This window comes from Podarcis raffonei, chromosome 3 (genome assembly GCF_027172205.1).
Source record: "Podarcis raffonei isolate rPodRaf1 chromosome 3, rPodRaf1.pri, whole genome shotgun sequence".
Classification (NCBI taxonomy): Eukaryota; Metazoa; Chordata; class Lepidosauria; order Squamata; family Lacertidae; genus Podarcis; species Podarcis raffonei.
Window position 1 is genome coordinate 123,754,379 of NC_070604.1, and position 17,294 is coordinate 123,771,672.

Below are 17,294 nucleotides of genomic sequence, written 5' to 3' on the forward strand. Positions count from 1 at the left end.
ACTGCTTCCTCTTTGCATCTTTGGGCTAACAGTATCTGGGCATGAACAATTTCTTCTGGTCTTTTGGAATCTCCGCTCCTACCTGTGGTGACCGCTCTCTCTCTCTCTCTCTCCCTCCCTCTCTCCAGCAGGGCGAAGAGGACCCTGATGAGAACCGCAGCAAGGCGGAGAGGCCAGACGCAGGGATCCCCGCCAGGAAAGCAGGCCGTCCCGGAAGGAAGCGCAGGCAGCCCGTGGTGAGTGGGGGCCCAGGAGCCGTTGGGGGCGAGGGTGACCAGGCACAGACGGACCTCTTGCGCGTTCCCATAAATGCCGGCCGGGGCTGGCAGAAGGCGGAAGGCTCTGTGGAGCAGGTTTTGTGTGCCTCCTCTTGAGGAAGGATCCAGGAGGTGGCATTGGCCGAGTTACAGAGCAGGGGAGCTGGGCGCTCGGCACTTCATCTCCCGGTTCTGAGACCAGCGGGGCATCAGGGCTCCTCAGAGTAGACCTGTGGTCTTGGCTGGTGCAGAAACCAGGCCACGGAAGGAAGGAAGAGAAAGTCCCGCATTCTTGGGCCTCTCTGAGAGCCGCAGATCCACGTGTGCGCCCGCAAAGCGCACCCTCCCCTGCCCTTCCCTCTCCTGCTGCAAAGAATACCCCTCCTGGCGACATCCCTCTCTGGAAGCGTGGGCATGCGCAGACATGCCCATCACCTCTGGCAAAGCGCACAAATGCTCCTGTGAATCTGCTCCTCCAGGGGATGTGTAAGGAGCGGTTTTGGACGCCTCGGCTGCTTTGAGTGAAAGAGCTTCACGTTCTTGGCCTCGTAAACTGGAGTTCAGGAGAGGCGCCGCCTGCGAGACACTTTCCCATAGACACCACCAGGCGCACGGGATTGCGCTGTTGCCCGATGGTTACCTCGCTGGGCAAGCTTAGCAACACCCCTTTTTACCCGCACAGTCTCTCCAGGGGGATTCCCTTTGTAAGAGGAATGGCTGGAAGACCCCCACCTCCCCCACGAAGAAGTCCAAGTGCTGAGATCTCTTTTGGAAGTTAGGCTGGCGTCTCCCGAGGACGGAGCCTTCTCAGGGCTGGCCCCCCTGGCTGCGGAAATGGCCCTGGATATTTCTTTTGTGCGGGAATTTCTTTTGCCAGATGGGACGGGGATTCTGCAGTTGCGGTTCCTGCCTTGGAGGGCTGGACTAGGCGACTCGTGGGGGCCCCTTCGAACGCTGTGCTTCTCGGTGTCTCATCCGTCTGCAGCAGAGGGTTCCCAGGGGCCAAATCTATCCAGCTTTACATCCTACCTTAAATCAGCATTTGTTTTGCATGCGCTTTTAACTGAAATGTGCTTGACACTGGCTGCTCCTTCTCGGTTGATAGCTTGTGTTGTCGCCTGCTGTTTGTTGTTTGATTTCTCGTATTGATTTTATGTGTGTGTGTATTTGAAACCATGCCTGTGTTTTAATCTCTGTACGTTGCTTTCCAAATTGCAATGAGCTGGCTGACTTGAGGGGCCATCGAAGGAGAGGGGAGAAGCCTGAGGGGTCAGTTGCAATTGCTTTTGCTTGCTTGTTGGAAGTGCTTTGGAAACGTGTGACCTGGTTTCTATAAAATGTACCTGGCTAAATGGGGAAAGGATGGGTGTGCTAAGGATTGATTTTTTTCCTGTTTAAACAAACATTTTATTTTTATTTATTTAATTTTTAACATCTTTGTTGAAAATTCAAGAAGTACATATGTGCACTGAACATGGTGAGAATAAATAAAAGAGAGAGAAAAAGAAAGAGAAGCAGAACCCGTGTAGAAGAGAAAATAAAGTGGGGAGGGAGAAAAACTCAAAACTGTAATTTACAGAGTTGTACTTCACCAGATCTTAACCTATTACAGTATTTGTAAGAATGGATTCAAAGTATCATTGAATTTGTCCATGGCAAACCTGCGTTTATTTGCAAGTTGTTCATATGTTGTGAGGTTGTATACGTCTTCAACCCAGTCGTAGAAGAGAGCTGCATTTTAATTTTTCCAGTTCTTCAGTATCCGTCTTATTGCCATGGTAAAGGCACAGAGAATCCACTCGTATTGTCCTTTTGCATGGTACCATGTGCTGGCTATATAATTCAAGAGGATGTTTTGCTCCGTCAACGTAAGGTTGTTCTGTACAGCTATGTTGATAGTATGAGTTCCCTTCTGCCACAAACCTTTCAACAGAGGACAATGAAAAAACATGCGTTTTAGAGAAGTGTTATCCCTGTTGCATCTCCAACAGTTAGATACCTGAGGTAGAGCTTTTTTAAAAGAAACGTAATGGGGTCCAGTATATTCTAAATATTATGAGCCTCCATTTAAGGTCCAGAGAGACCCTTGTTATAGCAGCTAAGACATGATGAGCCTTTGGACAGCGGAACGGTCTCCCTTGGGAGATTGTGGACTCTCTTTCCCTGGAGGTTTTCAGCAGAGGTTGGGAGGCCACCTGGGATTCCTGCATCTCAGGGGGTTGGACTGGATGACCTTGGGGGGGCTCCTTCCAGCTTTGCAGTTCTCCGGTTCTCTTTCTCTTGTGCTGCCTATGGGAGATCTTCCGCTGTTTCTCCCTCCCTTGTGGGGTCTCTGCTTTGGGTCCTGCCAAACACCCCAGACCTTTCTTGGGGGTGGGGGAGGCCTAGGTCCTGGTTAAGCACCCACAACAGGTGTGGTGCCCAGCCCCTTGTCCTGCCCCTCTTTTTTCCATATAAATTTTATTGAGTTTTCATATTTAATTACACCTCATTACACAAATCTATAACATAAAGCATTGCTCAGACAGAGCATCGACTTCCTTCCCTCCCTCTTTCTGACTTTCAAACATTTTTTACTAAATTCTCGCATTTCTATAACCATTTTTTTTACCTTAGAGCTTCTTCTTTTTTATGATAATTACCTCCTTATATGTAAATCAGACCCTTATTTTCACATTACAAAACATTTCAATTTAAGCCTACAAACGTTTTCGAGTGTTTACAATTTCCTTTCATATAAAATATAAATTTGCTCCAGTCCTTTTGAAACAGTTCGCCAGCTGATTCCGGATCTCTGCATATTCTACCATCTTTATCTGCCAGTCTTCCAGTGTAGGAAGGTTCCTGCTGCTTCCATTTCTGGGCCAGGAGTATTCTTGCAGCCGTTGTGGCATGCATAAACAAATTTACATCTCTGAATTTCCTCTCTGATTAACCCTAACAAAAATGCCTCTGGTTTTTTTATTAAAATGGTCCTGCCCCTCGTATTGATCTCCACGGGGTCTCCTGGTTCTGGGAGCCCCTGGTGCAGCTGAGCACTCTTGGGGGGCACATGGGAACGCCTCTTCATGGCTGTGGGGCTCCTTCCTTGCCCCCCCTTCAGCTCTGCCCCCTTGCCTTGTGGAGCTGCAACCTGATTCTTGGCTGCATCTGCTGCCAGGGCAAGCGAGGAGCAGAGTTGGCCCCCGGCCACACGGCTGGGAAGGGCTGTTCCCCCAGCGCTGCTGCCTGCTTCCTGAAATTGGATCGGGCCCGGCAGGGCGAGGGGTCTGCCCGGGGCAGGCAGGCAAGCAGGCAGGCAGGCCAGGTTGCTTGGAGGGCTGCTGGATGGCGGCCAGGCTGCTGTCTCGCTGCCGCCAAAGCGGGGGCCCAGCAACAGAATGGTTGCAGCTGCTTGGCTGAGTCCCCAAAATCCTCGTGGAGTTAAAGGGCCAGCGCTCTCTGCTGCGGATGATGCGTGGGGAGGGAGGGAGGCCAAGAGTGGGGTGTGCACGCTCAGCCCCCTCTGTGGAGCTGGCCTGCCCTGCCCCACATTCTTGTATAAAGCAGCCAGACGCAGCCCGCGGTTGGGGCGTGTGCTTGTGGCTTTGTGTGTGTGGAATTTTATTTTACAGCCTTTATCAATGCCAAGGAGCTCAAGGTGATTCCCCCTTCCTCATTTTCTCTCCGTGCAACAACCTGCCTGTGAGGTAGGCTTGGAAGCAGCAGCTGGCCCAAAGTCACAGCCCGTGAGCGTCACAGAGTGCATTTGGATCCTGGTCTCAAGCAGAGACATCACCTTGCCAACAAAGGTCCGTCTAGTTAAAGCTCTGGTTTTCCCAGTAGTGATGTATGGAAGTGAGAGCTGGACCATAAAGAAGGCTGATCGCTGAAGAATGGATGCTTTTGAATTCTGGTGCTGGAGGAGACTCTTGAGAGTCCCCTGGACTGCAAGAAGATCCAACCTCTCCATTCTGAAGGAAGTCAGCCCCGAGTGCTCACTGGAAGGACAGATCCTGAAGCTGAGGCTCCTAGACTTTGGCCACCTCAGGAGAAGAGAAGACTCCCTGGAAAAGACCCTGATGTTGGGAAAGATGGAGGGTGCAAGGAGAAGGGGACGACAGAGGACGAGATGGTGGGACAGTGTTGTCGAAGCTACCAGCATGAGTTTGACCAAACTGTGGGAGGCAGTGGAAGACAGGAGTGCCTGGTGTGCTCTGGTCCAGGGGGTCACGAAGAGGCGGACACGAGTAAACGACTAAACAACAACAACCCTTCCAGGGACTAAACCCCCGCGAGAACCCAGAAACCCGCTTTGAATTATCAGGCAGCTGGAATCATTTCAGCCAAGGGAGGTCCTGTGGAACTTCTAGCGGTTTTGTGGCAGCAGCCACTTAGAAAGGAAGAGATGGATACTTGAGCAGTAGCCATTAACCATGACAGCCAGTAGCTTAACTCTCATGGTTAGAGGCTGAGGGACAATCACATGGAAGGGGTTAATGCAGCCTTGTATTTAAGCACTCGCCTGGTCGCCAGAGGCGAGCAGAAGTGGCAGGCAGGCAACCACACGGAATGCCACGTAGGCAAGTGAGCGACTGGACTGGCAAGGTTAGGTGGAGCACTCCATTCCTCCTGTGCCCCCTCCAGCATAGGAACCAAGCAGGCTGCAAGGGGGACTGAATTCTCCTCCCCCTTCGCTAACCCCCCACAAGCTGCTTGGGGCTCCTATAGAAGGCTGGGGATGAATCTCGCACTCGCCTCTTGGTTGGAATGACCCGCTTCCTCGTGCAGCCCCTGTGGAACTCTCTCCCACAGAAGGCAGTGATAGCCACTAAGCTGGATGGCTTGAAAAGAGGACCATTTCATGGAAGAAGATCTTGTGCTTGGATCCTGCTTCAGTTGTTCGGCCACTGTGAGAACAGGATGCTGGACTAGAGGGGCCCCGGTCGGATCCAGCAGGCTCTCCTCAAGGGATGAGGATTTAAGGGAAATATCCCTGACGGGTCCAGTGACAGCTCTGGTGCTGTGGATTTTTCAAGGTCGCTGGAGAGATGTAGGACACCTGTTTCACCTGCAGGAGCAGAGAGGGATGAGCGGGGGGGGGGGAGGCTGCCTGGGGCTCAGCTTGCTTTTGGAATTGCAGTGGTACCTCTGGATGTGAACGGGATCCGTTCCAGAGCCCCATTCGCATCCTGAAGCGAACGCAACCCGCGTCTGCGTGGGTCGTGATTCGCCACTTCCACGCATGTGTGTGACGTCATTTTGAGCATCTGCGCATGCGTGAGCGGCGAAACCTGGAAGTAGCACGCTCCATTACTTCCTGGTCGCTGCGGAGGGCAACCCGAAAATATTCATCCCAAAGCAGATTTAACCCGAGATATGACTGTATTAGCAGATTGTCTGGGGCTGGACCCAAAGCTCTGACAGGATGTTGTGGGGTGGGGGGAGCCACATCTGCTGGCGCAAGAGAAATGGAAGGCTTAGCATACCCTCATATGGGTACCAGGGGGCAGGTGGGTGGGTGGTCTCCGAAAATTTTACACATCACCTGGGAAGACAGGCAAACTAGTGTCAGTGTCCTGGAAGAAGCAAAGATCACCAGTGTCGGAGCAATGATTCTTCAACATCAACTTCGTTGAACTGGTCATGTTGTGCGGATGCCTGATGATCGTCTTCCAAAGCAACTACTCTATTCTGAACTTAAAAATGGAAAGCGTAATGCTGGTGGTCAACAAAAGAGGTTTAAAGACTGTCTCAAGGCAAATCTTTAAAAATGTAGTATAAAGACCAACAATTGGGAAACAGTGGCCTGCAAGCACTCCTGTTGGAGAACAGCCTTCACCAAAGGCATCCTGGGTTTTGAAGACATTCGAACTCAGGACGCAAGGGAGAAACGTGCTAAGAGGAAGGCACGCTTGGCAAACCCTCACCGTGATCAACTCCTGCCCGGAAACCAATGTCCCCACTGTGGAAGGACGTGTGGATCCAGAATTGGCCTCCACAGTCACTTACGGATCACTGTTAAAACCGTGTTCATGGAAGACCATCTTGCTCAGCTAGTGAGTGATCGCCAAAGAATAAGAAGGGTGTTGTGTGCTAAAATGCCCCTTAGATTGGGCTGTTGGGGGGGGTTGCTTCGAGGGCCTCTTCTTCCCTCCCATCCCTTCCCTACATCCCTTCTAGATCAGTCCAGCGCCCCAAGCAACAGGCAGAGGGCCTTCTCGGTAGTGGCACCCGCCCTGTGGAACACCCTCCCACCAGATGTCAACGAGAACAACAACTTTTAGAAGACATCTGAAGGCAGCCCTGTTCAGGGAAACTTTTAATGTTTGATGCATTACTGTATTTTAATATTTTGTTGGAGGCCGCCCATCTGGCTGGGGAAGCCCAGCCAGATGGGAGGGGTATAAATACATTATTATTATTATTATTATTATTATTATTATTATTATTATTAGTATTATTATTATTACCTAGGAATCTAGATAGATGACCTCCTGTTCTTATGAATCGGGTTTCCTTGCCTGCCGTCTCCAACGACGGTTTGGTTCAGTGGCTGCTGGGGGGGGGGCAGATGGGCCCCTGCTCTGCTGTGGTTTCCCTGCGTGACATCCCTGTCTCACTTCACTTCCCCACCTGTAAAATGGGAACAGGGTGGAGCTTCCTCAGTCATGTGGCTGTTTTCGGGGCGGCAGTCTCTGTCGGGCTTTTTGCAGCACCAGCAAACTGCCCCCCCTCACCCAAATGTGGGTCTCCCCTCAATTTCTGCTTCTGGTGAGGGGGGGAACCCCTGGTGCTCCCCCATGCAGAGAGCACTTTCTGAAATGGCGCCTCCGTGCTTCCTTGCCACAGATGCGAAGTTGCGCAGCCGCTGCAGCCTGCTCTGTGTTGCGCACGCTGAATTTGCAGGAGGCCCTGCGCATGGGTCACATCCCTCCTGGTGCTCAGCCTGCGCAAGGGAAGGAGGTCAGTTCCTGGGCAGAGCGGAAAGGGGAAGGAAGGAGGGAAGAGTTGTGGGCCGCAAGTGCATGATTGACAGCCGCGGAGGGTAATGACTATTCACCGTCACAATATGGGAGAGTTGTGAACTTGCCCGTTGTGGGTCCCTTGTGGCAGCTTGGATTTCTCTCTGCTCTGCCCCTCCCCAGGTGTCCCTTGCGGAAGAGAGTGGGGCCGGCCCCACTTTGCATGCCGCTCTGTGTGGGTGGGTCGAGGGTGCTATTTTGGGAGAGCCATGGGCCTCCAGGAAGCAGGAGGAAGCCCTTGTTCTCGCTGCCCCCTGGCCCAGTCCCTCCCTCTGCGCCACGTGCAGGAAAGCGAGTGGGGGCTCCGTGGGGTGGGGTGACGGCTTCCGTGGGGTGGGCCAGCCCAGAGGCCCGCCTGCTCCAACCAGATTCTTCTTCACCGCCTTATTCCTGGTGGTAGGATTCGAAGGGCTGCCCTTTTTAAAACCTGCCGTTTCTGAATGGCTCTCTCTCTGGTCCTTACGACAGCTTTGCAAGGTAGGCCAGTGTTATCTGTCTTGTGCAGGCAGGACCGGGCTCACGGCTGATTGTGGGGCTTGGGGTCCTTTAACCGCTGGGCTGCATGTGCCCAGTTGATTCTGCGGTTGGCATTTGGGTGAAGGGCCTGACTTAGCCCTTGAACGGTTGTGACAGCCGACTCATTGAAAGCCAGCTTTCGGTTTGCTGGGTCATAAGATGGGCTGCTCCTAGAATCCTAGAATTGAAAGGGACCCCGAGAGTCATCTAGTCCAACCCCCCTGTTGCAGGAATCTCTAGTGAAGCATCCCTGACAGATGACCGTGTTAAAAAAATTCCAGTGTAGGAAAGTCCGCCACCCTTAATAGTAGTTTGTTGGCAGGTGCCTCACAGAGGGGGCAAAGTTCCCGTTGGGGGAACTAGTAACTGGGTCTGTTGCTATAGCAACTGTCCATGCCCCCCAATTCAGCCGGGAAGCCCCTACTGCTGTGTTTGGATCTGGCTGCGCCTTAGATGGGGTGCTCATCCAGTGAGCAAGAACGAGGACAAGGCTCTGAGGTGGCGCCGCTGTTGACGCTCCCCCCCAAATAAAAAAAGTCTGCTATGATACTCATCTACTTCTTGCCTTGTGTCGCCCTAGGAGAGCGGGAAGAGAGAGATGCTGCTGTTTTGTACCTCTGGATTAACTTGACCTCACCTGTGGGAGAATCGGGTGTGTGTGTGTGTGTGTGTGTTTAATACTCTGTGTATGCAATGACAATCTTGAGTCACTGTTGGCAGGCAACCCCACTTTTGGGGTGCCCTGTTCCCTCAAACAACCACTTTCCGCCAGATGCAGAGGGCAGGATCCTCCCCACCTTGCTTTTTGCCCTGGAAAACTGCCTTTTGGCTGGGAAGGAAGGGGATGCAGGATGCTCACAGGAGAGGAGGGAATGCCTGCCTCTGTTGCCAAGGCAACCAGGCTGATGAGGATGGGGGTGACGCTCTTGGTCCTTGCCTTCCCTTCCTGGTGGCCAATGGAGCCTCCAGTGCAGCAACAGAAAGCTGGGAGCTGCCAACCTTGTTGCCTTGGCAACAGGCATCCCTTCTTCTCCCTCTTTTGTTTGCCCGCAGTGATGTTGCCTTGTGGCCCCTCAGACTGGCTACCTGACTCCGTGGAGGGGTTGCCTTCATGGTGTGGCCCCTGACTGGCTACAATCACGGAGGGGGGGCGAGAGGAAAAACTGGTACCCAGAATAAAAAAACCTGGTACCCAGAGTTGTGTGTCTGCCTGAGGAGCACAGGACCGTTGCAGTCCTTCCCCAAAAGCCACAATGGTGATGCTCTGCCTGCGTGACCAAAATCCCAGTTTCTGGAAGCCACAGGAGAAGAGTTTTGCTCTTGTGCTCGAATCCTGCTCACGGGTTTCCCCAAATGGGCATCTGCGAGAACAGGATGCTGGACTAGGTGGGCCTGATCCAGCAGACTCCCCTTATGTTCTTAAAGAGGCTTCGGATGTCTCGCTACGCCGCTCAGACCAGGCCTCTGAGTGGTGGCAGCCTTGCCAGTCTTTGGGTCCCTCCTGGAAAGGCCATTTGAAGCATCCTTGCCCCCCCCCCCGCAGAAGCCCATTTGGTGCCGGGGAGGGGGCAGAGACTTTGGCCCCACCAAATGGCTTATTGCCTCGTAAGGTCAACCCGCCTGGAATCAAAGGGAAGCGAATTTAAGAGCAGGAGGCATATGGCTGTGGGTGAAAAGAGGTGTCAAAGGGCCCCCCAAGAACATTGCCTGTTAACATGTTCCTTTCCTGTCTCACTTGGGTGATAGTCCTGGGGGGGGGTGCTGTGGGCCAGCCGAAGGGGTGCCCTGTCCGTTTCTCTGCTCCCTGTCCGCATCTCTGCACATGCAATGGAACCAGATTTATTTCTTCCTCCGCCGGTGAAGCAAGGCTTGCAAATCCTGATCAGTTTCTTCAAGGGGGTGCCAACTGGGGGCTGTCCAGCAGCTTGTGGGGAGAGGGAGAAAAGGGGGGCAGGAAAGAGTTTCAGAGACAAATGAGCGGCAAAGAGGAGGAGGGAGATTTTTCTCACCTGAGCTCTGCTTCAGCCAAAAACCTGATTTAAAGAAGTCGGTTTGGGACAAGTGGCGTAACTTCTTTGCGCAAGGCGAGTGTGCTCTTCATAACAACATCACGGAGGAGAGGACTCCTCGAGAGTTGCTGGCTGTGGGCTTCTGTGCCAAACCCACAGAGCTCTCCTCTCCCTCTCCATTCTACTCTCACAAAAGCCCTGCGAGGTAATTCAGCGGATGAGAAATGAGGACTGGCCCCAGATCATCCAGTGAGCTTCCTAGTGGAGTCAGGATTCGAACCCTGCTCTCCCAGGCCCCGGCCCACCCTCTGATGGTCACACCACACTTGGGGGGGGGGTTAAGGACATCTCGTCGAGCATCCTCTTCCTGGCAGGTGCTTGTGGGAAACGAGTTTTGCAGGTGGTTTTGTGGCTGTGTGTAGAAAAGCTCCCCAAACATCTTTGACCAGTGGCCTCAGCCACCTCGGAAGGTGCTGGATTCACCTTCATTTGAATTTTTTTACCTGTTGGGGATTCTTCAGTTTCAATTCCTGCCTTGCAGGGGGTTGGACTCGATGACCCTGGGGGTCTACCCTATAATTCTCTGATTCTATAAATGCCCCTATTTCCCCATGCGCAGTGATGGCTCTGCCGAAAAGTCGTTGTCTCTCCTGCAAATCTCTTGGCTGCATTTGTTTTAGGGTTAGGCAGTAAAAGTCATAAACGTTTAGAGAAGATTGGAAAATGTTTATTGAATATATGTACGGGGGGGAATTGTGCACACCTGAAAACGTTGGCAGCATTCAGATAAATTCAACTGTTCAAATAAGTTTTGATGGATGCAATAATGGAATACTGAATGGTCTCGTTTTTGTAAAATATGCGGGGATTTGTGATACGCAAAATGAACCGTGGAAAGAGAAGAAGGGAAGTCATATTTTGAGAATGTTTAAATGAGTATTTTAAATTGTAAAACGGAAAAGTTAACAAAAAAATTATGTTAACATCATACAGCTGAAGTGCATTTTTCAAAAAAAGTAAATGTGAATTTTGAGAATTCTCACCTGCAGCAACTTGCTACTTCTCTGGTCCCTGATTGCCTGAAGTTGGCCCCCCCCCCCATTCCTCCCTCCCTCCAGGCTGTCAGTCAAGGGTCCTTCGGAGGGTCTTGGACGATGCCCCTCCCTGCCCCTCGACCCCTCCCTCGACCCGGAGGGTGCAAAGCGTCTCACGCCTTTTGTCCCCGCTTTTGTCTTGCCCGTTTTCCTTCCAGGTGGAGAGCGCAGAAGCCCCCAAAGACACAGCCTCAGCGCCCAAGTGCCCCCCGCCTGCCCACAACACCAGCCCCGTGGAGCAAGTGCCCAATGGAGACGTGGGGACGGGCAGCCCCGAGAACAGCAGCAGCACCACCACCGACCTGAAGGGCCGGCAGCCCAGCGAGGACGAGGCCAGCAGCCTCCCGGAGGGCGAGGTGGGGGGGCGGGCCTTGGAGAACGGCCGCTGCACCCCTAAGGACAGCCCCGACCCCCCTGCCAGCGAAGGTGAGCTGGGGACGTAGGAAGGGTCTTTGGTTGGGGCTCTCGCCCCACTGCAAGCGAGGGGCAGGGGTGACTGGTCAGTGTAGGGGGGAGGTCAGGCTCTGGGGGGTGGAAATGAGGCTCTGCCAAGGGGTCACTTACCTTTAAGGAACCTCACAGTTGCCCCCTTTCCACATTCAGCCCAAACATAACATTTCTTTCCGAAGGAAACAGTGCTGCAACCTTGCAAACGAATTCCGTCTGTGGGCAGGGCTGATTGGCTAGCACCAGTGACATCTCCAATATCCCTTTTGCAATTATAACCCCACCTCCCCCAGCATCCTTCACTGTAAGGCGCAGAGTGAACATGCATGTGCTTTAAGAAATCACTTTATAATGGTGAGGAGTCTGAGAGGGGCAGGCCTGGTGCTGCAGATGGCATTAGATTCACTGGAGTGTGTGTCTGTTTCTCGTATGCGGAAGCCGGGTTTGCTCTGCTACCCCTTTGGGAGTCCCTTGAAGGCTGTGCCCACTTTCCTTCTCAGCTGCTCAGACCAAGGAGCGTGGCCTAGAATCATAGAATTGGAAGGGGACCCCAAAGGTCATCCAGCCCAACCCCCTGCAGTGCAGGAATTCTGACTTGGGAGTTCATGTAGCTCTGCCTTCACCCACCTGGTGCCCTGTTGGCCCCTGCCAGCCTGGCCGTGTAGCGAAAGCTACAGACCGAAAGATCTGGAGGGCACAAGGTTGGCAAGGGTTATTTTAGAGATCGCAGCTGCAGTCTCTGTGGGGCCTTATAGATCTGGCCAGCTTGGTTTGCCTCCCTTGCAGTGGGCACACTTTGATGTGCCCCAGTTGGGTTTCTGCCTGCACAACCACAGGTGTAGGAATTGTCTGAGGGGAAACCAAGTGCCTGCCTCACTCTGCCTCCTTTATTCCCGCCTTGCAGGGGGTTGGTCTAGATGTCCCTCAAGGTCCCTTCCAACTCTGCAATTCTGTGATTGTACGATGTGTGCCTAGTTATGCCAGCTATGTGGGCGGTGGGCTAAGGGTCGCCTGGGAGGCTGGTGAAATGATGCTCTTGCTTCTGGACTCCCGCAATGGGAAGGGCTATTGTGCAGAGACAGTGTGGTGTAGTGGTTAGTGTGCCTGACTAGGACCTGGGAGGCACCCAGGGTTCGAATCTGGGTGTGGCCTGGGGCCAGTCCCTGCCTCTCGGCCCGACCTCCCTCACAGGGGTGTTGTGAGGATTCAGTGAGAAGAGAAAGAAGCAAGGATCTTGAGCTCTCTGGAGAAAAAGGGGGGACCTGCGTGGCGATAAATCGAGAGAATGGACTCCCGCAACACACACTTCCTAAGCCCTTGAACTAGGTAGTCTCTCTACCGTTTTCCCAAAAAGCTCTCTGTGCAGTCCACTAGGCTGCCCACGTCCATAGGTGGCTCCAGGATCCGGCCTGCAGGTGCCAGGGCCAGCCTGGCTGCTGGGTGGCTCTGCCTGTTGGCTTGGGTGAGGGAGAGCAGCTGCCAGGGCAGCGACCGGCTCAGAAGCCCACAAGTGGGGCTGGGGTTTGGGTTGCCGGCCAGAAGAGCTGCCTTCAGAGGCGTTGACAAGTTGTGTATGTGTGTGTGTGAGAGAGAGAGAGCGCACAAAGGAGGCAGAGGCAGCCTGAGGTGTTGGAGGGAGGGAAATGAGAGAGGGAAAGAAACAAGACGGCCATGGAGGGCTACTGGCCAGGATGAGCTATTGTTCTGGCTCCGCAGTCCACGGCGGCCAGGATTCTGAATCCCACTTGCTGGAAACCGCAGGAGCCAGGAGTGATGCTCTTGTGGTCGGATCCTGGTTGCAGGTTTCCCATGGGAGGCCGGACAAGGGGGGCCATTGGCCTGATCCAGGAGCCAGTCTCTTCCGATGCTTCCATGCGTCCATGCACACCGCCTTGCCCTCCCGATTGAGGAGGCCCTGGGCCACACAGCGTCAGCACACCCTGCGATGGGCTCGTGCCATGCGCCAATGCCCCACGGCATGCTGGCGTCGCTTGCGGCTTGTGTGCATGATGTGAGCCTGCCCCATGGCTGCCATGGACCTTTGAGGGGCCCAGCCTCTTCACTGATAATTTTCTGGGGGGGCCCTGCTCCCTGGCCCCACCCTACTTGGCGCCCCTGTATGCGTTGGCGCGACCCATCGGGGTGCTCTCTTGCGCAAGCACAGGCTGAAGAGTGGGGAAGTTTTCTATGTGCAATGTTTTACTGTGGTTTTATAATATGTTGGAAGCTGCCCAGAGCGGCTGGGGCAGCCTGCCAGATGGGTGGCATAATAATAATAATAATAATAATAATAATAATAATAATAATAATAATTTCCCACCTGCCCCCTCCCTCCCAGGAAGGTCCCTGAAATACATGGGAGCCCCCTGCCCCCCTCAGTGTGGGGCTTGCGCCCTATGGGTAAAATCTGCCCATTGCCCTCACCTGGCAGTCTTTCGGGGTACCCAAAGTTGTGTCCTGAGGAAGAGGCAGCAGAACAGTGATGTGAGCCCCTTTGGGCAGGAGGCAGCAGGATCCTTCCTAGAAGGGTCTACGCTCCCTCCTGCCTGCCCCCCCAGCCCCCCGGTGGCTCCTGCCTGAGGAATTCCTCCTGCCCCAGAAATCCGGGGTGGGGGGGACTTTTTCCAGGGCGGTGGAGGAGAATGGCAGAGTCCTCGTTCCACGTTCCCAGGCAGCTTAGGTTTCCTGCTGGCGGGGAGCCTGCGAGGGGAGGGGTCTTCCTCTGCCGCTGTGCCAGGATTGTTCCTTGGGAGGGGGCCTCCTCGCGGCCAAGGCTTGGCCAGATGGAAATTCTGGAAGCCAGGGACCCTGGGAGGAAGGAGGCGGCCGCCAGCAGCCCCGGAGTTGTTGCTGAGCTGGCCAGGGATTTATTTGGGGAGGGCAGGAGCAGAGAGGCTTTTGCCCCCTCCCCAGCCTCCAGACTTTGGGACCCCAGAGCGTCCGGCCTGGGCATCCCAGGTCCAGAAGATACTGGTTGGGGCCAGGGAGGCAGCTTCCGAAAGGCTGTGTGTCCCCAGCGAGGAGGAGCAAAACGCCAACATTTCCCAGATCTTTGGAGGGACCCAAAAGGGGGAAAGGAATAGTCTGTGTTTGGGGTGTGTTGCACAACAGATAAGACACGTAGATATCATAAAAACCCAAATTTTAATGAGCCACAAAGAGGGTGAACAGGCTCTTTCTCCAGCAAGTGGAGCAGCGGAAGAGAGCCCAGCTGGATCTGGCCCTCACATGGGGCCTGATCCACCGGGCTTCCCCTAACATGAGCCGAGCTGCCCTCTTGTAGGAGAACTTCTGTGCAGAGTGTCAAGGTGTTGGGGGGGGCACCCGTTTGCACATTTGGGAATTTGGGATGGATGAAAGAAAGTCCTTATTCACACAGCACATAATTAGGGTTCCGTCCTCTCCTCCATGCTTTTTAATATCTATATGAAGCCGCTGGGAGAGATCATCAGGGGGTTTGGACTGGGTGTCCATGAATATGCGGATGACACCCAACTCTACTTCTCTTTCAAATTGGAACCAGTGAAGGCAGTGAAGGTCCTGTGTGAGTGCCTGGAGGCGGTTGGAGGTTGGATGGCGGCTAACAGATTGAGGTTGAATCCTGACAAGACAGAAGTACTGTTTTTGGAGGATAGGGGGCGGGCGGGTGTGGGGGATTCCCTGGTCCTGAATGGGGTCACTGTGCCCCTGAAGGACCAGGTGCACAGCCTGGGAGTCATTTTGCACTCACAGCTGCCCATGGAGGCACAGGTCAAATCTGTGTCCAGCGCAGCTGTTTACCAGCTCCATCTGGTACGCAGGATGAGACCCTCCCTGCCCACAGACTGCCTTGCCAGAGTGGTGCATGCTCTAGTTATCTCCCGCTTGGACTACTGCAATGCACTCTACTTGGGGCTACCTTTGAAGGTGACCCGGAAACTGCAACTAATCCAGAATGCGGCAGCTAGACTGGTGACTGGGGGCGGCCGCCGAGACCACATAACACCAGTCTTGAAAGACCTACACTGGCTCCCAGTACGTTTCCGAGCACAATTCAAAGTGTTGGTGCTGACCTTGAAAGCCCTAAACGGCCTCGGTCCAGTATATCTGAAGGAGCGTCTCCACCTCCCTGGACACTGAGGTCCAGCTTTGATGGCCTTCTGGTGGTTCCCTCCCTTTGAGAAGTGAGGATACAGGGAACCAGGCAGAGGGCCTTCTTGGTGGTGGCGCCCTCCCTGTGGAACGCCCTCCCACCAGATGTCAAAGAGATAAACAACTACCTGACATTCTGAAGACATCTGAAGGCAGCCCTGTTCAGGGAAGCTTTTAATGTGTGACATTTTAATGTATTTTTAATCTTTGTTGGAAGCCGCCCAGAGTGGCTGGGGAAACCCAGACAGATGGGCGGGGTACAAATAATAAATTATTATTATCATAGTTAGACGGTGGAACTCCCTCCCACAAGAGGCTGTGAGGGCCACCAACTTGTATGGACTTAAAAGAAGTTTGGAAAAATTCATGGAGGAGGAGGAAGAGAGGGCTGTGGAGGCAGCAACACTTGTGAATCCTGGTTCCTGGAAACCGGCGGAGGGGAGAGTTTTGTTCTTGCGCTCAGATCCCTTCTTGCACCCTTTGGGGCATGTGGGGTGAGAATGGGAAGACTGGCGTGATTCAGCATCTTCTAATGGAGCCTCCAGGCCCAGAGGCGGTCTCTCTGGATTTCTAGGTCCTTGGGACCATGTTGCCGCTGTGAGAACAGGATGCCGGGCTCTTGCCCTGATCCACCGGCGTGGTTTTTGTGATCTTATGTTCTCATCGCTGCCGTCTCTCCGCCCCCACCTGTTCCCACGCGGCCTGTGCGTTCGTCCTTCCTGACACCCCCCCCCGCCACTGCCTCGCAGAGGTGCTCTCTTCCGCTGCCCCCCACCCACACCCAAATTTCAGGCTGGGTGCTATTTTTAAGCTGAGCTGCGGCCTCTGTTACCTGCGAGGAAGATGACACAGGAAACTGGCGGCTCTCATGGAGGGAGGGGGCGCGGAGAATGCAGAGGCAGAGCCAACGCTTGACCCCCTTCAGTTCCTGTTTGGCATATCCTGTCCCCTGCAGCCGTCAGGCACCCCCCCCATGGCTTCCCGGGGGCTTCTCCCCATTCTCCCCCCCCGCTTCTCTGGGGCTTCTCCCCACTCGCTTTGAGGAAGGGCCCCCCCCCGGCAGGTAGAGGGCGGTGAGTTTCCTGGTCCCCACCCCCCGTCTTGCTGGGTGATCTGGAAGTGGGGTGCAGTTGAGGGCAGTCACGCAGACCAGCTTCGAAAGGACCGGGAGATGGAGGGGCCTGGCTGCAGTCGCCCGTGTTGTTCTTCTTCTTTTTCATAAATCGTTTTTATTGGTTTTACAAATACAAAATACAGTCGTGCCTCATGTTACCTTTGCTTCAGGTTGAGCGTTTTCTTTCTTATTTATTTACTTATATTAGTGTTTTCCACACAACAACACGAAAAATATCGAAAAATAACAATGCACAACACACAGAAACCAACATTCGAAAAACTAAAAAAGCAACAACAACTAATAATAATAATAATTTATTTACCGTATTTTTCACTCTATAAGACGCACCAGACCACAAGACGCACCTAGTTTTTGGAGGAGGAAAACAAGAAAAAAAATATTCTGAATCTCAGAAGCCAGAACAGCAAGAGGGATCTCTGCGCAGTGAAAGCAGCGATCCCTCTTGCTGTTCTGGCTTCTGGGATAGCTGCGCAGCCTACATTCGCTCCATAAGACGCACACACATTTCCCCTTACTTTTTAGGAGGGGAAAAGTGAGTCTTATAGAGCAAAATATACGGTATACCCTGCCCATCTGGCTGGGTTTCCCCAGCCACTCTGGGCGGCTTCCAATAAAACCTAAAATACAATAACCTGTTAAACATTAAAAGCTTCCCTCAACAGGGCTGCCTTCAGATATCTTTTAAAGATAGGATAGCT

The 17,294-nt window shown here is 53.5% G+C and overlaps 1 protein-coding gene across 2 annotated transcripts in view; it reads left to right on the plus strand.

The window, feature by feature from the left end:
• DNMT3A (DNA methyltransferase 3 alpha) overlaps positions 1-17,294 on the plus strand; it is an 86,304-nt gene that overhangs the window by 21,810 nt on the left and 47,200 nt on the right. For both annotated transcript variants that reach the window (XM_053383853.1, XM_053383854.1), the window contains exons 3-4: positions 129-236; positions 11,039-11,306. In XM_053383853.1, coding sequence (XP_053239828.1) covers positions 129-236; positions 11,039-11,306 — 376 coding nt within the window. The remainder of the gene's footprint in view (positions 1-128; positions 237-11,038; positions 11,307-17,294) is intronic.